This window comes from Apium graveolens, chromosome 1, assembly GCF_009905375.1.
Source record: "Apium graveolens cultivar Ventura chromosome 1, ASM990537v1, whole genome shotgun sequence".
Lineage (NCBI taxonomy): Eukaryota > Viridiplantae > Streptophyta > Magnoliopsida > Apiales > Apiaceae > Apium > Apium graveolens.
Genome location: NC_133647.1, coordinates 18,024,904 through 18,052,868, shown reverse-complemented (window position 1 = coordinate 18,052,868; position 27,965 = coordinate 18,024,904). Strand labels below are relative to the sequence as shown.

The following is a 27,965-nucleotide window of genomic DNA, read 5'->3' as shown; positions in this document are numbered from 1 at the left end:
AGTGCTTGAAGTATTACAGAAATAGTTCTTGCTGGAAATAATGAGAGTTCGGAGAATGTTGATGACAGGATTCTGGTAACTCCACAGACTGCGGTAAACAAATCTAATAGAATTGTGAAGCCACCACAAAGATATTCCCCTTCAGCATATTATATGTTATTGACCTCGGTCAGCCTCAGTATTATTTAGAGGTAGTATAGGTGGATGATTCAGTTCAGTAAAAATCAGTTATGGATGAAAGATGAGTTTTTTGAGAAGAATGAAACTTGGTCTTTAATAAAATACCTGCAAAAAAAGAAGAATTTACGGAATAAATGAATATTCATAATCAAACAAGAACATGACGATACTAAGAAAAACAAGACGAGGTTAGTAGTCAATGATTACGAAGAGAAAAAGAATAATGACTATACTCATCAATTATTCAATTAACGGGGTACCAATTTCCGAATTTTAGTTGTATTTTTATTCGAGTACCAAAAGATAATCTAAAGTCTCACCAAGTCAAAAGTAAACAATAAATCGTACCTCCCCTTCTGTTGCCGCCAATTCTCTCCTATACACTACACACACTTCTGTATCTATCATTCATCTTCAAACCCACAGTATGAAACCCTAGTTTTTCAATTCATCTCTAATCTACGCTCGATTAAACCTTTTCAATGGACGAACGCTCCGCTAAACGCGCCAAAATCAACAGGTTCACTCTCTTCGCTTCTCTATTCCTCTTTTACTCCTCGAAAATCGCGCCTTTTCAGCTTTTTATTTCATTTTCGATGATTTTTACTTGCGTATTTGTAGCTTAAGCCTTTCATTTGCTATAACAGTCTCTGCATTCGTGTATGTTTGATGTAGGTGAAAACTGTAGTTTGTGTGTGTTTTTTTTTTGATGTTCTCGATAATCGCGGAGCCGTTAATTCAGTTTTACTGATCTGTAGTACTTGTTTTTTCGTAACTGTGGCTTTTTAATTGTGCTTTCTGATCTTTACATTTCTCTTATCTGTGTGATTTAGGCGAAAACTGTAGTGTATGTGAGTGTTTTGTGATGTTTCTCGATAATTGCGAAGTTGTTAATTCATTTTTACTGATTTGTGCTTGTTTAATTGTAGCTCTGGCTTTTAATTATGCTTTTTGGTATATACATTTCTCGTATCTGTTTGATTTAGGAAAAAATTAGTGTGTGTGTGTTTGTGTTTGGTCATATTTCTGAATAATAGTGACTTTACAGTACTCAATAATTCACTTTTGTTGATATTTACGGGACCGGTCTGTTTGATTTTGACAAAATTAGTGTGTGCAAGTGTTTTGTTTTACCTCTCGACAATCATGCCTTTTCGTAACTTGTTAATTCACTTTTACTGATGTGTTCTTTTATATATCAGTTTTGCTTCTGCTTTGAAAATTCCTTCTTTTAGGTTTAAATTTTGGAGTAAACAAGTGTCTGTCTGCACTCTATTTTTATTTTAGTTCCCATTTTCTGTTAAATCTTGTATGTTACTCCCGTTATACTTGTTAGTAAGTTAATGATGTCCAATTATTAAAATTTTAAAGTTGGATTTTACCTGAATTGGATTTCGATTATATTTCTAATTATTTGATGTGTTATTACTTTTTAGGGGAGATGATGATTATATGCCAGGAAATATTGTTGATATTGAAATCCGTAACTTTATGACATTTGATAAACTGAAATGCCAACCGGCATCTCGCTTAAACCTTGTTGTTGGACCCAATGGGTCTGGAAAGAGTTCTTTAGTGTGTGCCATTGCGCTTGGTCTTGGTGGTGAGCCGCAGGTTAGTGGGAACAAGTGTCTCCATATTGTGTGATGAATATACAATTGTGTGTAAGTTTAGATCTTTTGATATGTGTGCAGCTTCTTGGGAGGGCTTCGACAATTGGAGCTTTTGTCAAGCGTGGAGAAGAATCTGGACATATTAAGATTACTTTGAAAGGGAGTAAGAATGATGAGAAAATTACTATAATGCGTAAAATTGATGTACACAACAAGTCCGAGTGGTTGTATAATGGTAAGTTAGTTTTCTACTGTTGCTGATATGTTGGTAATGCGGTCATTTGAATCACCTGATAGTAAAGTTCTGATTGGTGGATTCATCTGGTTTCAAAATTTTAATACACAAAAATATTTTAAAAGGGATTATTAAAATACTATAGGGTTTACTCATATTTTGCCTACAATACTAGCATGTCTTCAGTCACCTCCTACATTATCATTTTGAACTTTGGATGCTTATGAGTTTATAAATGTCTTTGGTTATGACCTTACTGACGAGATGTGTCCATACCGGAGCTCTTGTAAATGAAAAAAATAAACTATTTTTCAGTGAGGAAACTGAATTATATTTTTCTTTTGATTACAGGTGTTGGTGTACCAAAAAAAGATGTTGGTGAAATAGTTAAAAAGTTCAACATTCAAGTAAACAATTTAACTCAGGTGAGATAGAAACTTCACTTATTTGTAATACTGACATGTGTGCATCACGGTTATCTTCTAATGTTAAAAAATTGTGAATTTTCACTGGACTGTTAATTTTGATTTGACTTGTTTTTTTCTCTGTCAAGGTTTGCAATATACTCCCTCTGTCCATTTGAATAGTTATCAAATGGTGTATGCGCATAGACAAAGGCAGTGAATAGAATAATGTAAAGTAATTGTCAAGTTGCTGTGTTGAAGAAACAAGGACATAAATGAGCAATATTAAAATACTTGTGTGGCTGTAAAGCAAGTCTTCTGAGTTTAGTAATATTAAAAAATTTCTATTTGGAGAAATGTAAAGAAATGGAAGGGACTGCCCAAAATAGAAAGTGTAAAGAAATGAAAAGGACGGAGGGAGTAATACTATTCAAACAAATACAAGAGCTATTATTATGGGAATGATGTGGTCAAGGCGATGTGTAATTAATAAAATTATTATACTACTTCAGTGGCAACTCACTTATTCATAAATATGATATAGATAAAATTTTCAATAACACTGTCTCGTTGAAGTATTTTTTACTCCATTCTTTTCTAATTTCAGTTTCAATATTTGCTTCATTTGTTCTTCCTTATAGTTTTCAAACATCTGCACAGCTGCTTTCAGCTCTCAAAAACTTCATACCTATAAAAATATGCTCAATCGTATCACCTTAAACTTCTTGAGTGAACAACTCAGCCTGTACAGGTTTCAATACAGTTGAATTTGACGGTTATCATGTCCCCTCTTTATTATGATTAGGCTAATGGTTATGTGCAATGCTTGTCATGTGTGATGAGAGTAAGAAAATTCTCTCTTTGGATATTTCAGCCTTAGGTACCAATTTTAAGTACCGGGTTCTTGTACAACTTTTGTTACAATAGACAGAGACACTTGTTCATACATATTTGAATACCACATTTGTGTCGTCTGTAGCACCCTCGATCTGGCATGATTACTTGTAGCTAGCTTACCAGAATATGGTTGATTAAAGCATCCCTCTATATGATTTGTTTGTTAATTTATTTATCCTTGATCAGTGCACTTTTTTTAACTTAGTTGGGCCCTTACATCATTCTTTTCTATGTTGATTTTGTTGGAATCTTAGTTTTTGCCACAAGACAGGGTCTGCGAGTTTGCTAAGTTGACTCCTGTTCAACTTCTAGAAGAGACTGAAAAGGCTGTTGGTGACCCAAGACTACCTGTACAACATCGTGCTCTTATTAACAAAAGTCATGAGCTGCAAAACCTTGAACGAGTTAGTTTTTTTTTTTACGATATTTTGATTAGTTTTTGGACTTGTATCTGTACACCAACACTAAACACAGTGATATATTTTAGGCAGTTAGGCAAAATCGAGAAACTTTGGATCAGCTAAAATCACTTAATGCTGAGCAGGAAAGAGATGTTGAGCGCGTTCGTCAAAGGCAAGAACTAATAGAAAAGGTTTGCCTTCTAATTTCCTATTATCGATTCTCCTAGTGTGAAGTTTCATTGATGACGAGAAACAAGCTGACCATCCTCATTATTTGTAGGTCAATAATATGAAGAAGAAATTGCCCTGGCTGAAGTATGACATGAAGAAGGCTGAGTACATAGAAGCCAAAGAAAAGGAGAAAGATGCAAAGAAAAAGTTTGACGAGCTTGCTAAAGCTATGAATGAACTACAAGGACCAATAGAGTAGGCAATTTGTTTTAGCTTATTTGAAGCGGGGTTAATATGTTTTTAGCTTATTTGAAGCGGGGTTAATTTGTTTTAGCTTGATTTAAAGCAAGTCTAATCTTATTCTGAATGGGCTATAGCTATATGTATTTTAGCACCAAAAAGTTCCCTTTGCGTGCTAGAATAGAACTTATAATCTAATCCTATTGCTAAAATGACTATAGCTAATAGTATATTTAGGTTAAAACTCACGTACCAAAGATATTTGTTTCCTTTGTTCTAGAAACTGATCTGGCAAGGATAGCCGTAGCTATCTTTGGTTGTACATACAGAACATATTTTGTATTTATGCAATATTACATTTAGTTGTAGTTGTAAAACACAGGGTTTTGAGGGAAAATTTGTTTTAAAACAAGAATGCGGTATATTTTTTGAGATATCCTTTTAGTAGTAACTGTCTTGAGTTTCATGGGTTTGAAGAGTTTTTGAGTGCTATCTACTTATAACTAATTATCCATCTTGTGTTTTGGTAAAGTTTCTCCTTATTCACTTTGTTATTTGATTTCAGGTACCACAGGAAAGAGAAAACTGTCCATGATGCTAAATTGAGGAAATTAAGAGCTATCTTAGACGGCAATTCTAAGAAACGGTTGCAACTGGCAGAACGGGAAAACATTTTGGTATCTATTTAAATTACAAGTTACGAAAAGTATTCTGTAGGACTCGAAATATACGAATGGGGGAATCTAATTTCTGGTTACAAACTTGTAGAGTGCACAAGTGCGGGGAAAATATAAGGAAATGGAAGGACTGAAAAGGCAGGAACAATCTCGTCAGGAAAGAATCTCTAAAGCGAAAGAAGATCTGGCTGTGTCAGAGTCAGAACTTGCGAACCTGCCCCATTATGAACCACCTAAGGATAAACTTGTAAGTATCTGTTTTACTGAAGCTGCATAGTCTGCCACAATCATACTGATCAGTTCAACAGTGACTTGTAATTATAGATAGGGGCATCCAAGATTTTACATTATGATGTTTGGGATTGTTAGAATGTTTCATATTGTTTTGTTATCGGTGGGTATATCTGCATTTCTACTTTTTATGCAGCTCTTGATGGAAGTGACTGCATTTACCTGAGAATTTTCTTTAGTATTATAGTTTCAAACTGGGTTTGTCTAGTGTGTGCCCATGGGCACATGCTAAGCACTAAAATTTATAATTTTGGTGCATTTTGATTGGTGTGGTTGTTATGAATGCAGGGGGGTCCACCATTATAAAGAAGTGTAAGCAATTAAAACAAGCTAAACTTATAAAATTTTGTGCTTATTGTGTGCCCATGGGCACACCATAGAAAAACCGTTTCAAATTTAAGTAGATAATAATGTGCGCTGATATTCAATTCTCATAGATCTTAGTTTTTCATTGATTATTTTTTCTTATACTTGCATACATGTATAATTCTGGAGATGACCTGAAAATCCTTGTGCAGTAAAATATAAATAATAACCTTCTTTACTCCATTACACTTGATTCTGTTAATAAACTTGAAGCATGTCTCAGGATAGCTTAGGTACTCAGATTTTGGAGTGGGAAGCTCGAGCAGATAATATAAGATCTCAGAAAAGGGACAAGGAGAAAGCCATATCTCAGACTAAGATAATTTTGGCCCGATGTATTGACAGGTAAAGGGCTGCAACTATTTTTTTTAAGAGTAATTGAGTGTCTTGGTGAGTGGAGATGACAAGATTAAATGAATAGGGATGAAGGATTCTGGAACCTTCATTCTTTTAGGGGAAAACACACACAAAATTATACTGGAGGAAATGCTTTCATTATGCATTATTACTCATTTCCTCTATTTGACATTTTGTACTTTATGATGTATGTGGATTGTAGAGTCTTATTGACTTTTTCTGGTGGTGTACCTTTGGAGAAATTATTTGCGGAGAGATGCCTGTTCATCCCTATATGTCTTGTGTACTGTTTTTATGAGGATTAAGTTTAGAAGTGTTTTTTTACATCTTTGGACAAAATATATACGCAGGTTGAGGAATATGGAGGATTCAAAGAATAAAAGTTTACATGCCTTGCGTACTACGGGCGCTGAAAGAATATTTGAAGCATATAAATGGGTGAATGATCACCGCCATGAGTTCAATAAAGATGTGTATGGTCCTGTGTTGATTGAGGTACATAAGCTTTACATACAACTGTTTGAAATAAGAAAACCTGTTCCGTTGGAGTGTTTTTTCAGTTTCCTACTAATTAGTTCAAAGTACAGAGTATTACCATAGTTTCTACCTTAATAAGTATTTTCCTTTTATTACTGCAAACTCAGGTTAACGTCAAAGATAGAATCCATGCAAACTACTTGGAAGGTCATGTTGCTCACTATATCTGGAAGGTAAATCAAAATTGATGCTATTATAAGTATGATTGACTTTTTTTTAATAAAGAACTTTCTCATGTTTGTCCCTACAAATATCATTTTTTTTAAAACACTAAATAATAAACTCATTTATTAAATTATTGACTAATAAACCATATTTCATGATTTTATCTTTAGCTCGAGATCACTTCAAGTGAAAATGCTTTCTTTTCTGTTTCTAGTTTTTTCCTTAATCTTTCAGGATAGTCGGTAGTAATGATGGACATATGTTGAAATGGATAGGAAAATGACAATAAGAGAAAAATTTCGATACGTATGCACTAAAATGAAACACGCTGTCTTGAATTTACTATTTATTTTAAGCCATGCATCAGAGCTTAACCTGCATCTAACACCCTTAAAATCAGGTGTTTTAAGGCCAACATATCTCTTTTTTTTACTAATGCTTAGATACTACCCGTATCCATGGGTTGCTTCTTCATCAACTTTCTCTCAGAGAATAAAATTTTCATGGATGGGGTTTCCGTTCATAGAGATGTCTCCTTACTTTTCCATTGTCAACATGCTTTTACAGCTTCAAGTAATTGTACCTTCCCGGTTCAAGATAAATACACGACTGTGAACTAAATGTCTTCAAAACCCAGGTCTTTTGATCATTATTAATGAATTCAGCTGAGGAACTTTGATTTTCCTTCCACTTCAATGAGGGTGTGGTGCTTGTTATGTGTTTAACTGACTGAAGTTGTTACTAAATTATAACCGACTGTCGAGTAAATTCTGTTACCAGATAATTAACTGGAGTACTAAAGCTTATAAGGTAGATGCTCAACTCACATGATTTTTCTTCTATTTCTAAAGAATTGATGACATCAGTCCAAAAAATTCACTAGGACTATTTTCTACTAAGTGTAGGTATTATACTCATTAATTATAAGCATTTAAAATTACAAATCGGGATTAATATCTGTGTATATATGTTGATTTAAATGTATAAATAAAATTAATGTGGATAATCAAATTTTGGAAGGTATGCTATTCAAAGGATACATATTTCATAAACATATTTGAACTAAAAGGATCATTTAATCTGGATTGGAGGCGGTATATGTTGCAGCATAAAATCTATCAATCAAGATATCTCAGCAAATTTACACGTAAGAAGTGAAGTTCTTACGAATGTTGTGGATATGAGGTCAATCTCCTTGAACATTCATAAACTCTATAAATCATTTTATGGATGGTGCTGTCTAGATGGTAGAGTGGTCTTTGTAGGTGATCTTAATAAATAAAATTATCCGAAAGAAGAAGCTAGAGATATATAGTTTCTTATCCAGCTTTTCTGGGAAGCTTATTTGCGGAAAAGCTGCCATACTATTTCGAAATATTAATGTCAAGAGACTGTCAAGTGATATTTCATCCATTATGGAGGCCTAAAATCTTTAGTATATTTCATATGGCACAAACCTATAGGTAATAGAGAATTTCCTAGTGAAGCAATGCGTAGTTTGGATAAAATAGAAAGTGGACCTAGATAAATTATCCAGTAGACTTAGATGGAGTCGTCAATTTATTTATTAAATGGTCAGCTCCTTTTTTGGCTCCCTCTCTTCAAGCTCCCTACCACTCTTTAGAGAAAGGGGTATGAAGGACCAAGGTTTGTTAATATTCATGAAGCTTTAAATTAGCAAAACTTAAATTTGAAATTATTCAGAAGTGGACCGTCTGTATACTTTAATAATTTCTTTTAAAATTGCGTCATGTTATTTCCTGTAAACTTCTGCAGGCCTTTATAACTCAGGATTCTGCTGATCGGGACTTCTTGGTTCAAAATCTTATGTCTTTTGATGTCGTGGTTATTAATCATGTTGATGAAGGTCCTAACAAAGAGCCCTTTCAAGTTTCTCAGGAGGCATGTAACCTTGAATTCATCTAGATTAACATTTAGGCAATTATTATTTTTTCATCTTTAATTATTTTCATATTATTCTTTTCAGCAGATGCATGCTATTGGTATATATTCCAGACTTGATCGAGTTTTTGATGCTCCTCCTGCGGTCAAAGATGTTCTGATAGGACAGTTTGGGCTGGAGTATTCCGTATGCTTCTAATTCTTATTTTAATCTAAGGGTCAGGTTCTAATCAGGACCAACTTCTTCGTAGAACCTTAGAACTAATTATGTTCTGCAGAACATAACGTTGTATTACTGTTATTCATTTTTTTTTTTGCATAATATTTTTTTTAAAAATGTTTTATAAGAATGAGAAAAGGATTGTGTTTTGTTGAAGGAATATATATTTTACAAATATTATGTAATTTACAAGAAAAAACATTGTGTTCTGCAGAAAACACCAAATTTATGATTTACCAAAAAAACATTATGTACTGTTTCAGAAAAAACACGTTGTGTTCTGCAACAGAACAAACAAATATTAGTTGTTGATTAAACACTCATCGATGGTCGGTATTAATTCTGTTTGAGCAAAGTTTTAATATGATCCTGCCTCTTCATTTATTTTGTATGTGTGTGTGTGTAAGTATTTATGTTTGTATGTATATATATCTTGTGTAGAAGGTCTAGTATTTTTCTATCCTAACTGTACTCTCGATACCTTTGAGAACATATATACTGTATGTGCTTTGATCCATGTCTTCTTAAGTACATCGGCTCCAAGGAAACTGATGAGAGAGCTAATGAGGTTCAGAGACTGGGTATCCTGGATTTGTGGACCCCTGAAAACCACTATAGGTGGTCCAAATCTAGATATGGCGATCATGTTTCAGCAGTTGTTGAATCGGTGAACCAGTCACGTCTTCTTTTATGCAGTATGAACCTGGAACCTATTTAAACAGCTCAATCAAACTGAATGTATTTTTCAATAATATATACTGCTATTCTACACCAGATGTAGATGTTGATGAGCTTGAAAGTCTTAGGACAAAGAAAAAGGAACTAGAAGATGCAATTTCTGATCTTGAAACTAGTTTGAAAGTGCTTCAGAGTGAGCAAAGGCAAAATGAAGATGAAGCAGCTAAACTGCAGAGGGAACGTGTAAGCTAAATGACTGAATGTTGCACTTATAATAGTTGAGCCGATACATTATCTTCTTTATTTTGAGTATCCATGTATCTACGTACTTAGTTCCCAAATCGTACTTTATAGGAAGACATTCTTAGCATTGCTCAACAAGAGAAAAAGAGAAGACGTGAACTTGAAAGTCGTGTCCGTAAGTATCTCCGGCACTTGATTGACCTAGTGCACCTCACTGTCATATGCACTTAAGGAAATATCTTATATTAAATACAATTGATACTTTACAAATGAATTTCTGTTGTTTCAGATCAAAGAAGATCAAAAGTAAAATCATTAGAAACAGAAGAAAACATGGACACTATTCTGGCAAATCTCATAAGTTCTGCTTCAGACTTAAATGTTCAGCGATTTCAGTGTGCAATTGAGATCAAGGTGGGTTATTATTGGCCAGTAACAGGTGGTTTTAGCCTTTAGGCTGGCTACAAATTGTTTTTATATATGAGTTTCTTCCTTTGATTTGTCTCATAAAGTTTCTCTTTTAGATTGTTTCTCATTATTTATGAACATGGCTGTTGGTAGAATTTGCTAATTGAAACATTGGCTTATAGAAGATCTTCTGCTGAAGAAAATATGACAGTCATTGAACTCGAGTCTAAGGTATAATGTTTGTCAATCTTTGTTATCAAAGTATATTATCATAAAGCACTTAATCTTATTACCAATATATGTGGATTTTTCATGTAAGATGTCCCTTAAACTGCTTATATGACCTCAATACATGATAAAGGATAACTGGATAACACTATTAGTAAGAATTAATAACCATGTATTCATAATTACCATCTTGGCTGCGAACTTTGAGTTATATTTTATATTTCGATATTTTTCAAAATTTGTTAGTAAGATTGCTTATATGAATATAGTTGAATTGCTGATTTTAATTTAATATAGGACAAGTGTTTTTTATTTTTTATGATGTTGGATAAACTAATGTGGTTATGCCTGCCTTTATAACTCATCACATTAGGCTAGGTTATAATTTGTTTAACCTAATCCCTGATCCTCTCTGTTGACTCTTGCTCCACGGCTTTTCCGTCAATATTTTGCAATATTGTAATGCACCTTGTCTATCCACATTGAGTTTGAGGGAAAAATTTCTTTCTTAAATTACTAAAATTTAGTAAATTAAGTTTTATAACCACAAACACAAATTCTTATTGGCAGAAAGGAAAGGAAAGTAATTTATGTTTTTATTAACTTCTTGTGGTGGGTAAAAATTCTTATGTACCGAACATGCAGAACTGCATATTGTTATGGTGGTATGACATGTGCCCGGTAATTGTAGTTGGCCTTCAAGTAACTCTGCCGAGTGTAACCTAGTGTAGTATATATATAAATATATATATATATATATGTATATATATATATATATATTCCATATGCACGCGTTTTACAAATAAATAAATTTATTTATTGGTAGAAAGGTAAAAATTGTTTATATATACGCTTATATGATCTTTTCATCTGTGTCAGAAGAAAGATATATACAGCATGCAAAACTTTGTCCATTAATCAAACTATCAAATCATATCTTGTCATTTGTATGTTTGTTATTTCTTGCTCGTGAACTTCCTGCTACGCTTGTTCACATTCTATATGTTAATATGTTTGTATTACAATATCATTTGTATTTTTTTTTATTGACCTATTTCAGATTAGAGAACTAGAAGTTGGTGTTAAGGAGCAAGAGAAGATTGCTTTACAAGCATCTCAACAATTTGAGTACTGTATGATGCCTTCGATTATCCTTTTTAGTTTCTAAGAAATTGGTCAAAAGTATCTTGATATATATAATTGCTCTCTGTTATTCCATATGTTAATTTTGGATGATTCAGTAGCTCAATGATGAATAATTAATCATTATGTTTAGTTTCTCTTTTTAAAATGTTGTTGCCTTTTTTTTACTGAAGAAAATTTGCATAAAATCACATAAAATATTCCAGTGTATGACCCTTAACATAATCAACACAAAAGAGAACCAGAACACAGATACAAGAGCATTATCTAGATGATGAGAGACAATATATATCAATTAGAGAATGAACATGCACTCCGTTGACAGAAAAGTAGCATGCAATATGCTGACGGAGAAAGTATTGAAATACAGTTACTAAAACAAAACTATCAAAAGAACTTGTGACTTTATAAATTATCATAGTAATAATGACCTATAAATGGCGTTGAGCATTTCTGCTACTACTTCTCACCAAAGAATCTATCTGCCTATCTTGAAAAGAATATATGTAAATGTAACTGCTAAATAGGCAGTTGAAGGTGCACGAAATGCAATAAAAGAGTAAAGGAGAATGAAAAGGCGCACATGTACTGTACATTGGAGACAAACTTTATATCTTTCGTCGTTAGTCATCCATCAGTACTGTGTGTCAAAATTATTGGGTTATATTATATAATAAATTTAAAAAAGATTGTGGTATTACAAATAGGATGCTAGATAGTAGTAGTGTTTAAAAACCGAATGAATTTTTTTATGGATTGGGAAAGATGAAAGTTTTAAAACAGAATTCCAAACAGTACATGAAACATAATTTAAGTTGAAACATGCAGTTGGTTTGAACGGTCTTTCAAAATAAAATCATAGATAGCATTAGTAAATTATTTGTTATTTATATTGTTTTAGAATTATTTAAGTAGCCTGTACAATATATAAGAAATAATTAGGTTTAAGTAAGCTTTTGATATGAAAATTTATTATTTGGTTAATAGAAAGGCTCATGCCTGGAAGTACACATGCTTTTAATAGATTAATTGTGAAACCAAGAGAAAACCACTTGGGAGTTCAATGTGCTAAGGAATACTTAAGTTCTCTCAGTTCTCTCTCATAGCTATTATAATACTTTAGGAATGACAAAATAACATTTGGGGCCTAATAACAATGCTTGTAATACTTTTAGTTCTAATATGTCTAATTTCTAAGCAAGTATGATATATGTTGATTAGTTCTTTGAAGGTTAAATGGTTAATTATATAATGTGTGCGTCCTAGTTTTGGGGGAAGCTGCCTTGCTAGCTTAAGCACTTCTTTATCAAACCCTTTTCAAAAGGGTTGGGTTTGGACAACTTTTATTTAGCGACCAATTATGTGGTCCATGAAGTTAATGTTGATCTAATGGATCACTGGTTTATCTTATAGACTACATTGTAGAACTTTCATGATCAGGATTAATCTTAGTCGTTTGGTAAAACCAAGTTTGTACAATTTGCATGAGATTACTAAAGAGTAGAACCTATCTTTCATCAGACTTATTTTATTGAATTTCAGGATTGTGAACAAAGAATTATAAGCAGGAAGAAATAGGAAAATAACAGTGCATCTTGCTTTTTATATGGAATAGCATATTCCTTTATGCACATAGCTGACTACTTTAAACTTTGCATTATTTAACAGGTAAAAATGAGGTGGAGAAATTTCGGCTACAATTGCAAGCGGCCAAGAAGCATGCCGAATCAGTTTCCACGATTTCTCCGGATCTTGAAAAGCTTTTTATTGAGGTCTATAATGTTAATAGCATTTTCACTTGTCATGTAAGGCGTGCAAAATAGATCCTCAAGACACAATCATGTATTTTATGTATTGGTTGTGAAGCACAAAAATGTCCTACTTCAAATATGGACATTAAATAATAGATTCAAGAAAACTATGAATTGGTACCCATCTGTCCTAATTTTTAGGAACTTAAATAGTAAAATTTGTGAATGAGATCATGCATTCGGAATTGCCTATGTCGCTTTTCCTGGATCTGGATTTTCATAACTTTATATTTGCCTTTTGTCAGTTGAGGATTCGAGGAGTCATTACAAAGATCATAGAATACTATTTACATTAGGTTAATATATTGCTTGAACGAACTTGTATGTGCTTTTGCACTACAGCGGTTCAGCCACTCATCAGTTATTACATAGTGCTTTGGATCTTCATACATGCATCCTAAGGAGAACTCTTATTCTACCTTATCCACAATAATATACTAGAGAAAGTATGCAAAAATCTTATGTCATATGTTATTTTCTTGCCAAGCTGTTGGTGTACATTTCTTAACATTCAAGTTTATCTCTTTGTTGACCATTGTTAGGTGTTTTTTGATCCCATGTATAGTATTAGTCTAGTGTTATGATCAAAGGAATTGCATGATAGTTTTCGGGGGGGGGGGGGATTGTTAGAATATTGAATCTATTATATTGCACCTGTTATAGTGATGATTCGGTTAATATGTTGACTAGTGGATATGTGTGCAATACACAAGCTTGTTTAAAGGCAAAATCTTTTTATTTTATGTTGTTTTGCTTTTGTGTTTCTTTGATTTTCTGCTCTTTATTTTTTTCCTTTAAGATTAATGACAAAGTTGCAAGTCATGATATATGATTTATGGCAGCGAGAATGTTGGTGGGTATTCAAGGTGTTTTTATGTTAAAAGATTTCTATTGATATGGAGGATTTAGTGATTGCAAGTCTAGGGAATTCATGCCTGTTTATTGCGAGTTTACCCTTAGTCTTTTTTTATTGAGTTTCTAATTCCATTAAAATTGTAAAGAAATCCTGGCAAGTATATTTTTATATGAAGGATTTTCCGTCGCTCCCATAAGTTTGATATTGATGGACCTCTCTATGTGACTAAATACAGTTGACAGACACCGAAGACCACTTCTGTTGAACTAATGGAAACGGGTAAGACTGAAATATTATATTATATTTGAGGGTCAAGGACACACACACACACAGACATATTAATCAAGAAAAAGCCTGTTCGTCCTTCTCAGGATATTTGAGATGCTTATGCAGTTATGCTTAGGGAGTTTGCTTGGCGGGTGTGAGTCAGCTTTTTCAGTGATACGTAGTATGTCTGTGTTAATAAATTAATTGTCTGAGTATATTCTAGCGACACTAAAAGTATTCCCTGCCGTTACTAATATGTTAATCGTAGTTACTTCACATTCCATGGGTAAAATGGTTTCTTATGTTTGAATGAGTATATGTGTTGTCTATGATTCTTTGCTCCTGCCTTTTTTTTGCATATTTTTTGTGCTGTAAGGTATATTTGGAGTCATATCCATCTTTTTATTAATATATATTTTTTGAGTTGCATCCCGTTTTTACACATTCTGTGTAGTTAAGTAATTGTTGTGAGGTGGATACCTCCATGGTACATTCAATGGCAAGTTTGGTAATGGTGATGTGTTTTTTATGATTGCAGATGCCGTCTACAATTGAGGAATTGGATGCTGCTATTCTTGACACCATGAATGAAGCCAATTCCATACTTCTTCTTAATCACAACATTTTGGAAGAATATGAAAACCGCCAGAGAAAAGTAAATCTATCCTTGTCTGATCTATAATCCCAAACATGACATATAGCAGTGATGGTACATATCCAACATTCGTTGTTTTGCAGATAGATTCCCTTGAAGGCAAACAGGATGCAGTTGAAGTAGAACTGCGTAGATGCGTAGATGAAATTAATGCTTTAAAGGTTTAAAATTTAGTTGCTTTAACTTGTTGAAGTTTGCTGGATGCCTTGTATTCTTTTGTATATGGGATTCCTGTATTGGAGAAGAGTTATAATTAGAATATTAAAATACTAAAAATACAGAAGCTTATACTAGCGTAACCTAATTACTCAATCATAACTACCTCAGTTTTGGAATGTTTGCAGGAAAGCTGGCTTCCAACAATAAGAAACCTTGTTGCTCAAATAAATGAAACATTTAGTCGTAACTTTAAAGATATGGCTGTTGCTGGAGAAGTTTCATTAGGTATGTATATATACTTTATTTTTTTAGTTTAGAGATTGGATACTTTACTTCTATATAAATGCAGTGTTTCTGTTCCAGATGAGCGGGACATAGACTATGAGAATTACGGGATACTTATAAAAGTGAAATTCAGGTAAGCAATTGCGGTTGTGGATATTTCATAAATTCATGGAGTATTATGTTTTGGTATGGAAACATGTTGTGGTAAAAAAGGCAGATTTACTTCAGAATATAGTACGATTGCTCAATTTCTTTAGGGACGATGTCTAGTTCTGGAAAAGGCTTGACTAGACATTGTTTATATTGATATCAAACCTCGCTACTGTGCGAGCAGAAATCAGCTTATCAGTGCTTGTATTACTATCCTAAATGAACAAAATACTTAAAATTTGATTCCAAGGATGAATGATTGACTTGCTCCTACCTAAACTTAAATTATATATATGGTAAAAGGTTTTAACTATAATAGACGATTGAATATTTCACAGACTGTATTCTATCCTCCATTCACAGCTTTCTACATGGCTGGATAAGATGATATTACAAAAATCATTTATTTCACAAAACTCATGTATTTCACAAGTGTGGACTGCTGACAGTATAGGTTTTGTGATATGAGTCTTATTCAAGAATTAAATTCATTTTATCATCAATTTGAGGTTGTTTTCATTATGGTGATCTGAAACACTTTTGTAGTTAAATTGCTAGGAGTTTTAGGATGCAGCCCGGATCTTTAGGTTGTATGGAACCTTATAGAAGCACGGGATTAGTGTCAATGTTCCTGAATGCTTTACAGATTGAATATCTGAGAAGACAGTTGTCTTTTGGGTATTTGGAGATTTAGAGAATACCAAGAGGCAGTGGGTAAAGCTATTTCAGCATTTTAAAATAGATACCGATTACACGAGTGCAATCACACAAGCTATGGTGGACTCGGAAGTTCTAAAAATTACACCTTGTTCAATTTGCGGACCAGGGTACGGGGACACAACGTAGTATATAATGAGCCAGTAGATTATACAACATTTTATTGGAAAAATTGACAGTAGAGCTCAAATTAAACCGGATATTGTGAAGGACTATACAAATGAGGCATCTTTATTTCTCAATTTTTCTTCCTCTCTTTTTTCTTTTTGCACCGAAACTTTCTCATTTGAGGTGTTTCAGTTGGTTATAATGTCCACATACGGCATGGGTACTGAGACCAAAACCAAAGATTTGGGTTAACATAACCCACAAAATATCTTCTGCTCGCGAGTAGATGAAACTATCTTAAATACTTTCAGTTGAATAAAATATATGTTAAACATTCCCCTTTATTTTGAGTTCGTAAGGTTATGGTAGCTTAAAGGAAACAGTTTTCAAAATTGCAATCAATTGTTAATGACAAATTCTCAAATTTAAAGCTTTCTTTATTTGAAATATATTCTCAGATGCTTTCTGTATTTTATAAAGGATATGTTATTTTACCAAATGATTTAATGCTTTCTTTATTTGAAAGATATTCTCAGGCTCTTTCTGTATTTTTGAATGAATTATTATTTTATCAATTTTCGAAATTACGGTTGTTTCTGTTTTAATAGTGAGTTCAGCATTACATACTTTCGATAGTTGCCTCAGTTGACCTTTTTAATATGTACTAGATGATTTGTGTTATAGTCCTACCTCAGTACCTATATATATTGAATTTTGATCAACTATAGCACCTCATGCAAAATCAAGACTATTAACTACTTGTCCAGTCTACTATAATAGTAAAGTTTCAGTTAATTGAGGTCCATTTTTTCAATTTCTATCCGTATGTCTGTGCGTATGCCAATGTGCAAATAGCACTATTATTATGGATCTGTGTTATATTAATGTCAAACGCATTCATGTTTTTGTAGTGCTTTTATATCCTGCAGAAATAGTTTGTTTAATACTATATTTATGGAGCAAATTATCTTTAGTCTGTACAAAAGTGAAGTAAATGTGTGGACTAGCGGGAAACAGTTGCCAAGTATTTTTTTCAACTAAAAGCATGCCTTTGGTTGGATAGTTCAATCTACTTAGCGTCCACTGATTTTTCTTTAGTGTTTTGTAATTATTATCTTTACTGATTTCTGATTTTGCTAATCGAGGTGGATAAAAGGTGACTTGAAAATTTACGGATGGAAAGACAAAAAGGATGTAATTTAGCTATTTTTTCTGGACCACTTTCAGACAGTTTGTCTGTTGCTATGTTACTCGAACTCGGGTAGAAGTGTCCGAAATGGTTATGTGTCTAAGTTTCGGGCTAGGCAACATTTTGAAAATAATATATTTTTTTGCTTTAAGATAAGCGTTCATGTCCGGGTGTCAAGTGTCGGACACGGCTACTCGATGGTAAAATGAAGAGTCCGAGTAACATAGGTGTATTGTATTGCACACAATTCTTAAAGCATACTTGGTTTGTTTGCATTAATTTGGTTCAAGTAGGGATTAATTTGTTAACTTACTTAATGATGATATATTTATTCCTCCTGTACTCTGAACTCCCAATTTATAATGATATATCAATATGGTTTAATTCCATCTATGTCATTCTACACAATCAACAGGGAAGCTGGACAACTTCAGGTTTTAAGTGCCCATCATCAATCCGGAGGGGTAAGCTAGTAAAATCAATTTTTGTTAGTCATGATGATTTGCATCATTTATGGGTATTTTAATACGTACGCATTGATCCTCTTTCAGGAGCGTTCTGTTTCGACTATTCTCTACCTTGTTTCTTTACAAGACCTCACAAACTGCCCTTTTCGAGTTGTCGATGAGATCAACCAAGGTTTCTTAAAATTCCACGGAGACAACAGTAGGCATTATTGTATATGCTGCTATGTTTTATAGGTATAACTCTAGTCATTTTCGCAGGAATGGATCCTGTAAACGAAAGAAAGATGTTTCAGCAGTTGGTTAGAGCTTCTAGCCAACCAAATACACCACAGTAAGTATTTGGTTCACGTGCAGTAAATTGGATTATTCTAGTATTTTTGCCTTGAGGGCTCTAGTTTGAATTGAATAGCTACTTATACATCCATTTAATAAAGTTATCCACTTCATGAAGTTGAAATGGCTTGTTATATATATGTATTTGCTTATGGTCAGTTAGAAAACTTCATATAGTCACTTAAACATTCCTCTACTAAGGCTTAGGGGTGGCAATTTCGGGTATATCGGGTCACCAGACTCGGGTCGTAAATTCCACTCAATTCGAACTTGACTCGAAATATTAATGGGTCAGATTACCCGACCTGAACTCGACCCGGATTACCCATAGATGACCTGAACCTGACCCGCATTGATACTTTATGTTAAATAATAATAAATTAAGCGTTAAATTATTATTAAAAAATTAAATGAAATATTGACAATATGTATCAATAATTTATATTATATTATTTTTGAATAAATTAAGTTATATTATATAATATGATTAATATATAAATAAATTAATAAAATAACATGATTCTGGCTTAAGAATCTGATCTGAAATTAACGCACTTTCTAATTGTAGTACCAAACCTAGTTTCTAATTGTAAATTTGTATAAAATTTGTTATCTTAAAAAAATGTTCTTAAAAGAGTAAAACACCCTCATTATATTACTGTAGAAGTACTTAAAAAATTGAGAAGTTACCTTCCAGATAATTATGTTTTTATAATAAATAGCGGACAAACAGAAGATGATGACACCACTAACCTTTCGAACCTGCCAATTGCTACTCAGTGAAGTGTCCAAGTGTAGGGTTTGGCAAATTATTGAAAAATTATTTGTGCTTTTGGCCAAGGATAAGCGTCCATATCTTGTTAGAGTGTTGAGTGTCCACCATGGGTGAAAAATAAAGAGTGGGGTAAAGAGAATCTTCTTAACAAGTTGGGTCACAAACCTGATAATTCAAAATAAAGCCTCGTGTTTGCTTCAAAACCGGATTCCTTTCACTGGAATGCAATTGATTCTTAATAAAATTGCAAGTTGGATATAATAGATACTTGAAAGCAAGCAGATGTTTTGTGTTAAGAAGAGTTTTTATTTGATTCGGAAAACGTTAAGTCTATAATTCTTTGGTCGATGTATGCTTATTTCATCTCAGCTTACTAAAGAAGATATAGTTTCTTCCTTTTCTTGTTGAAATAAATTTTAATTAGAATTTTAGGCTCTATGTTAAGCTTTCCTCTAAAGTGGTTGTGTTTACAATTCTCAGGTGTTTCTTGCTTACACCAAAGCTACTGTCAGATCTGGAATACAGCGAGGCATGCAGCGTCATAAATGTAATGAATGGACCATGGATAGAGCAGTCTTCGAAAGGTTTACTTTACCTATGTCTTCAAATCTAGTTTGCATATATTCTGTGTAGAGTAATTGTACAGGAAAAATACCAGCGGTTAAGTATGAACAAAGATTATTTGGTTTTTGGTATTGACTGAATAAAGTGAGGATATTAAAACTTTGGTGGGAAATCTGAATATTTCATAAGTTTAGAGATATTTTTTTTTACTTTTATCCCTATCTACACTAAGATAAAATTGTAGATAAAAATATTGCTTAGGAAATATGGATCAACATTTAGGGCTCTTTGTAGAGATTTTTTGCAAGCAATATCGTGTATTGATGGCCACAAATACTAGACGTTAGGGCTGTACATTCAATCCGCTCAACTACATCAACCGCAAAAATCACCAACAACCGATCCGCATATTACGGATAACCGCAAAATGTGGGTGGTCGTGGATGTAATATTAGATAACCCTTAATTTGTGGTTTAGTTGCGGATTCATTTTTTTAAAAACCGCAGCCGCCAACTGCTCAATATATGAATTAATATATTTTTCTTATATACATATATATATGGTGTATATATAATATACACATATATAGAAGCTACTTGACTATTGAAACTTGGTTCATCACACTTATCCTATTAACATTTTGCACGATTTTAAGTGATAAAGCATTCATTTTGAGTTAAAGCTGTATAATTCATTGCGCACATGCAAAATGTATTGAAGTTAGTTTTTTTTTAAAACTATAAGAGCGGTTGAACCGCAAGCCAACCGCAACCGCAATTACGTGGGTAAATTTGGTTGGGTTTTTTTTACCAACGGTTTGATTGCGGATGGAGATATTGGAAAATCGCATGTTGCGGTTTGGTTTTTAGCCTCCAACCCAACCAAACTGCACCGTGTACACCCCTACTAGACGTTTTTTTGAATTTTTGTCGGTTAAATCTTACTCTTCTCCTTTACATTACAGCATGGAGTGCTGGAGGAACCTGGACATCTATTGTGCATTCATTGACAGAAAGTCGGTGCTGAAGAATATCAATTACCCTCAAGAAGCAGTTGTCAGTAAAGACAAAGATGTCTTGCTTTTTTGTCAAGAAAATAAATCTGACAAACCATAAAGAATTTGCTAAGATGTTACATGCAGAACAATCGACGTCCCTGTTGGATCATTAGACCTGTTCTACTGTAAAAGTAATTTATTATGCCATCTGGTTTATTTTAGGATGCAATGTAGGATTAGTATTTTGCAGGACAAGTTTGTCGCATCGGTATATTTCTCGTGTCAGGAAGTCATGATTAAAAGATGATACATCATTGTGTGTATAGGCGGTTATGGACTTATGGTGCATGTGTAGTTGGCTTTGGCACTGTGGCTTTAGTTTTGACATGGAGAACAATTGATGTAATTTATGCTTGGATGGTTGCAATTAGTGCAATGATCACCTGAGAATATGAAATTAGTTTTAGCAACTAAAAATCGAACCAGATTATCAAATTGTGTTACAAAAATCCCTGTACAATGTCAATCACCATTTTATTTACAGTAAATTACCAGTTTCTTTTTTTTTTTGCAAATTACCAAATTTGCTTTTGGTATACACTTGTCAGTTACTGATTGTTGATTAGTCAACGACGGTGGTAGATGGTTGGTGGTGGAGAGATGCGCAAGAGACCAATCGGGCCGGATTTTTACCGGGTCTTAAAAAGGGCTTTGATCGGTTTTTTCGGGCTTTGACTTTGACTGGGCCGAGTTTTGTCCATTTTGGTCCTCGGGGCGGAACTTACAGGGTTTTTTTTTGGGTCAGATCGGATCGGGCTTGATTTTTTTCGAATTTAAATCAGATCGAGTTTTATTAGAGATTTTGAAAATTACATATGTTAGCAACTAAATCATCGTAAAAATGTATCAGTTTATATGAAATATTTTATAAAAACATTACTTCGTTGAAAATATTTAAGTTTGGTAAAAAATAAATATATTTATTGAATAATATATTTTATCAATGTTATCCAAATATATATCATGTACTTTATCTTTTTCATTAATCCTGCAATAAAGTAAATAAATAATATTATTAATTATGAATATATAAATATATGTGTGTTTAAAATATTATTTATATTTATACTAAATGTAAATTCATAAATATATAAGAAAATATATTAGAAAAATCAGATTTTAAAAGGTTTTTTCAAATTTTTAATCGGACCGGGGCAAAAACTGGACCGGGCCGAAATCCGGGCTTTTAACCGGACCAGATTTGACCAGATTTTGATCAGACGAGACTGCGCCAGATTTTGGGGCTCAGATTTTTTTGCATCTCCGTAAAATGGTGCTGATAGCAAGTGGTAGAGAGCTGTGGTAGATGCGGGCGGCACGTGGTGGTGGCAAAAGGTAATGTTGGTAAAAGGTCTATCATTGGGTTGGGGTAGGGGTGATATTATTGATAGTGATGATTTACAGAGTAGTATACGCATGGATAATTTCTTTAGTTATAATGATTGAAAATTGGTCTGTGACAAATGCGGTAATAAATTATTCCATGCAGTAATGAGACATTACTTATAAGTCCTTAAAGTTTCAGGTTTAAGGCTTTAAATTTTAAGTGAAGGCGCAGAGATGAAGATACACATTTATGAATATTAATACAATGACCATATTCTACGTGCAATACTACTGTTATTTATAACTCTGTTTTTGGACTTCAATCATTAAAAAAAAAACTTACTTTTTGCATACTCCTCGATTTCAAATTATAAGTTCCTTTGACTTTTTAGGAATATTTTAAGGTGTATAAAAATCAAAGGTCTACATACTTTTTTCTAATTTGTTTTTCTTCAATTAAAATTTAATATGTACACTTTTATTTAGAAAAAGAAAATTTGAAAAATGATTTATGCATATATACTTTTATTCACCTTAAAATACGCATAAAAAGTCAAAGAGACTTGTATTTTGGTACGGAGGAAGTATTTTTTTCGTAAGATACTTATTTTTACATTAATCTTAGGTAATAAAAAAATTATAGTTCGATAAATCATTTTAAGCTATTTTTATAAAGATAAATTTAAATCTGAATTTTTATTTAAAAAGGGATCTTCAAAAAATTAACAAACTATATTATGTATATAATTAATAGAAGATGACCCAAAAAAACCCCATTTTTAATTTTAATGCCCCAGTCACTCCACTTCAGATTTTTGATTCAAAATACTCCGCAAATATGACATTTTGGACGCCGCATAAGACAATGCGCATTTTATGATTTTGTAAAAAATTAAACTAAGAACAAGTTATTATTATTTATTTATTTTGTACATGTATGAATCGAATTTTTCATCAATTTTAGTTATGTTCGAGATTTTTTTCAAGATTAAATTATCGCATAGATAAATTAATTTTTTTTGTAAATTAAAATTTTAGTTATATATTTTTATTTATAAAAAAATAAAAATTATTATTCTAACTGTGCAGTTTAAACACTTAGAATTGTGTATATAAAAGTCAAACATTATATAAAAAATTAATAGAGGAATGAATTTTTAATAAAAACAAGTGATAGAGTATTTGAATAAATAAAAATATTATTTATAGCTAAATAGTATAGCTGTTACATTACATTAAATGCAATAATATGTGTTAGATATATTTGATAATGTCATGACTAATATGATTTATGTTTAGTTTTCAGATCTTACTTAATAGGACAAATCAGTACTTAACTGGGAATCAGTACTTATACTGGAAGTCAGGACTTAAGGATATCAGTACTTATATTATCAGGAGATAATCATCAGAAGATGGATATCAGAACTTAAGTGCTGAAGGACGTTCGGATAAGGACAATAGCTGATTAAAGGAAAGAAGATCGAGATAAACATAAGAAGAGATATGCTTGAAGAAGGAGTTCCGTGAAGAATTGAATACTTGGAAGAAAAGATATCTGATTGATATCAATTAGCGATTATCTTGTAACTGTGTAGTATATAAACACAGACATAGGGTTTACACTATAAGTGTTATCATATTCGAGAAGATTATTCATTGTAACCCTAGCAGCTCTCGTGATATTTGTCCATCACTGAGAGGTAACAGTTTCATACTGTAACAGAGTTTATTGTTTCAATTAAGTTTGTTTTCTGTTACTTGAAATATTAAAAGTTCGATTTGATTGTATTTTACACTGTATTCACCCCCTCTACAGTGTGTGTGACCTAACAAGTGGTATCAGAGCTTATCTGTTAACACACATACAGTTAAAGATCCAAACACAATCATGTCTGACACAGAAACTCCAACTAAGCCTACCAAAACTGAAGAACCTCCAAAGACACAAATTCAAAGTCGGTATGAAACCATCAGAGTTCCCATACTGAGACTATCTGAATATGCCATATGGAAGGTGAGGATGACCATGATTCTGAAAGCTACAGATCCCGAATATCTTGATAGAATCAAGGAAGGGCCTCACAAACCAACCAAGCTCGCTGTTGCAGTTGCAGGTGAAGCAGCAAAGACCGTACCAAAGGAAAAGAGTGATTATACTGCTGAAGATATCGCATCAATTGCTAAGGATGCTAAGGTACGACACTTACTGCATAGTGCCATTGATAATGTAATGTCAAACAGGGTAATTAACTGCAAGACTGCTAAGGAGATATGGGATGCTCTGGAAACAAGGTGTCAGGAAACTGATACAATTAAGAAGAACAGGAAGACAATACTCACTCAAGAGTATGAACACTTTGACTCAAAGGCTAATGAATCATTGACTGATTTATATGATAGATTTGTCAAACTCTTGAATGATCTGTCACTGGTTAATAAGGAGTATGATCTTGAAGATTCAAATCTTAAATTCCTGTTAGCTCTTCCTGAATGTTGAGATTTGAAGGCAACAACAATAAGAGACAATTACAATCTTGATGAAACAACTCTTGATAAAATTTATAAAAATGCTCAAGACTCATGAACTTGAGATGGAACAAAGAAGCAAGAGGAATGGAGGAAAGTCAAGGACAGTTGCTCTTAAGGCTGAAGAAGAATCCCCCAAGGCAGCTACCTCAAGGAAAGACAAGGGTAAAACTCTTTTCACAAAGTCTGATACTGAGTCATCAAGTTCTGAAAGTGATGATGACTCAGATTCTGAAAGCTTGCCTGAGACTGATGCAAATGAGGAGATGATGAAGCTGTGTGCTCTTATGGTGAAAGAGATCACAAAGATTGCATACAGGAAGTTCAGGAAGGGAAAGAAGTTTTCCAGGAAAGGCATAAGTTCTGATAAGAAGAATTTCAGAAGATCTGAAGGCAGAGGAGGAAAGTCTGATAGAGGAGATTATACCAATGCCAAATGCTATAACTGAGGTGAGAAAGGTCACATATCTCCTGATTGCAAGAAGGTAAAGGGTGACAAAGGCAAGGCTCTTGTCACAAAGCAGAAAAGCTGGACAGACACCTCAGACTCTGAAAGTGAGGAGAACTATGCGTTGATGGCAAATGCTGATAAAGAAAGTGCTGAGAGCAGTTCTGAAGCTGCTGAAACAAAGGTACCTCAGACTACTTATGCTTTTCATACTGATGATATTAATGAGTTGAGAAGATATCTTAAAACCATGTTTGTTAGTTATAGAGATCAAACTTTAACATGTGAAAGATTAACTTCTGAAAATCTTACTTTTAAGAAAAGAAATGATTTCTTAGAAAAAGAGTTAGTTATGTTCCATCAAACTCAGAAGGATAGAGATGATGCTTTTTATGTTAGGGATGAAGTGCTAAAAATGAATGAATCTCTAAAAACCGAGTTAGAAAAGGAAAGAGAGATAATCAGGACTTGGACTAACTCTGGCAGAACAACTCAAAATTTGCTAAGTAGTGAAAATTGGAAAGAGGGCTTAGGTTATGGAGAGGATAAGAATGATAAAGAAACTGTAGAAATTAAGCCTGTTGTTAAGCAAAAGCCAAAGTTAAAACCTGTTAAGTTTGTAACTGTAAAGTCTGATAATGATAAATCAGAAGTTAGAGAGGGATTAACTTCTGACAAACTAAAACAGGAAAAGACAGCTGAAGTAAACATAGGCTTAATGACAAAGAAGCAGCTTAACATAAGCTGAAAGATGTTAAGAATGTAAACAAGGTAAAATCACCTAGGAAAAATAGGAATGGAAAGGAAGGTGTGAATAAAAGCAATGATTATAAACCTGTTCCTGATGCTCCTAGGAAAACATGTCATAACTGTGGAAGTTCTAACCATCTGGCTTCTTTTTGCTGGAAGAATAAGAACATTAACTCCTTACCTTCAAAATCAGGAGTTAAGAGTCAGTCTGTTAGATATAAACCACAGAATCCTTGTTTTCATTGTGGTAATTTATGGCATTCCATTTATACTTGTAAGGAATATCATAGTTTATACTATGATTATTATCAATTAAAACCTTCTTTGAAGAAAGTTTCCATTGTTCCTTCTAGTGTAAATTCTGATTCAAAGTCTGATAGTGTAAGTTCTGATAAGAAAAATGTTAACATAAACTCTGATGCTAAATCCGCTGCAAATGTTAACAAACTTGATAAGGCCAAAGGATCCAAGCAAGTCTGGGTCCTTAAAACTAATCATTAGTGGTCTTTGTGATTGCAGGGCAACAGGAAAAATATTCTAGTTTTGGACAGTGGATGTTCAGGAGATATGACTGGAAATAAAGCCCTGCTATCAGACTTTGTGGAAAAAGCTGGCCCAAGTGTTTCTTATGGAGATGGCAACATTGGAAAAACATTGGGATATGGCAATATCAATCTAGGGAATGTCATCATTAAAAATGTAGCTCTGGTATCAGGACTTAAATATAATCTGCTGAGTATAAGTCAAATCTGTGACAGAGGTTATCATGTTGATTTCTTTGAAGAACACTGTGAAGTTGTGAGTAAATCCAAAGACAAAGTTGTTCTGAAAGGATACAGGCGTGGTAACATTTATGAAGCTAAGCTTTCAACAAGTACTGATGGTTCTGGAATCTGTCTGATGAGTAGAGCATCAATTGAAGAAAGCTGGAATTGGCACAAAAAACTCTCTCATTTAAATTTCAACAATATAAATGAGCTGGTCAAGAAAGATCTTGTGAGAGGACTGCCAAAGTCAGTATTTGCTCCTGATGGCCTTTGTGATTCTTGTCAGAAGGCCAAACAAAGAAAATCTTCATTCAAGAGCAAGACTGAATCATCAATTCTTGAGACTTATCATCTACTACATGTTGATCTATTTGGTCCAGTAAATGTCATGTCTATTGCAAAGAAGAAATATGCATTGGTCATAGTGGATGAGTTCACTAGATACACATGGGTGTATTTCTTGCACACAAAAAGTGAAACTACATCTATCTTGATTGATCATGTCAAACATCTGGATAAATTGGTCAAAGATTCTGTGAAAACCTTAAGGAGTGATAATGGCACCGAGTTCAAGAATTTGATAATGGAAGAGTTCTGCAAAAATCATGTAATAAAGCAGGAATTTTCTGCTCCTGGAACTCCACAGCAAAATGGAGTTGTTGAAAGGAAGAATAGAACTCTCATTGAAGCTGCACGTACAATGCTTGAAGAAGCAAAGCTTCCAACCTATTTCTGGGCTGAAGTTGTACATACTGCTTGTTTTACCCAAAATGCAACACTCATTAACAAGCAAGGAAAAACACCATATGAGATGGTGAAGAAAAAGAAGCCAAATCTGAAGTACTTTCATGTATTTGGATGCAAGTGTTTTGTTCTCAAGACTCATCCTGAACAGCTATCCAAGTTTGATCTAAAAGCTGATGAAGGAATCTTTGTTGGATATCCACTTTCCATAAAAGCCTTCAGAGTCTATAATTTGAGAACAAAAGTGGTCATGGAATCTATCAATGTCTCTTTTGATGACAAGAAGATTACTGGTCTTGAAGATTTTATTGACCATGATCAGCTGAGATTTGAAAATGAAGACTCAATTTCTGATACTGAAAATCCTGACAGTCTAAGTCCTGATACTGTAAACTCTGATGGATTAAACTCTGATGTTATTGAAACTGTGGTAACTATGCCAAATGAAGATGCACCTATGCAGGGGGAGCATACTCAAGATCTTACCACATCTCAAGAAGTATCAGAACATACATCTGGCTCTTCAAGTTCTGATTCGTCAAGTTCTGATAAGCCAAGTTCTGATAGTACGGAAAATCTAAATTCTGAAGAATCCAACTCAGAGAGCATAATTTCATGGGGAACATCAGAAAATGAAATTGAAGACAACAT

General features: G+C 33.3%; 1 protein-coding gene across 3 annotated transcripts; it reads left to right on the top strand.

Annotated features, from left to right (window-relative positions):
- The first annotated feature begins 479 nt into the window (after window positions 1–479).
- On the top strand, window positions 480–21,013 carry LOC141661476 (structural maintenance of chromosomes protein 5). 3 transcript variants are annotated; one of them, XM_074468500.1, is made up of 30 exons: window positions 482–700; window positions 1,617–1,794; window positions 1,875–2,028; window positions 2,380–2,453; window positions 3,584–3,733; window positions 3,817–3,921; window positions 4,011–4,156; window positions 4,707–4,818; window positions 4,910–5,065; window positions 5,699–5,820; window positions 6,183–6,327; window positions 6,477–6,542; window positions 8,311–8,436; window positions 8,525–8,623; window positions 9,186–9,351; window positions 9,432–9,577; window positions 9,689–9,752; window positions 9,867–9,991; window positions 10,139–10,216; window positions 11,274–11,346; window positions 13,025–13,128; window positions 14,829–14,945; window positions 15,029–15,106; window positions 15,290–15,389; window positions 15,468–15,522; window positions 17,969–18,017; window positions 18,105–18,192; window positions 18,279–18,351; window positions 19,609–19,712; window positions 20,658–21,013. In XM_074468500.1, the coding sequence occupies exons 1-30, from the start codon at window positions 663–665 to the stop codon at window positions 20,717–20,719; spliced, it is 3,153 nt and encodes a 1,050-aa protein (XP_074324601.1). In that variant the 5' UTR covers window positions 482–662; the 3' UTR covers window positions 20,720–21,013. The 3 variants fall into 3 exon arrangements, 2 of the variants coding, with proteins under 2 accessions (XP_074324601.1, XP_074324596.1); XM_074468495.1 differs by having other exon boundaries at window positions 8,522–8,623; XR_012549973.1 differs by lacking the exons at window positions 18,279–18,351; window positions 19,609–19,712; window positions 20,658–21,013 and having other exon boundaries at window positions 480–700; window positions 8,522–8,623; window positions 15,454–15,522.
- Window positions 21,014–27,965: the final 6,952 nt, after the last annotated feature.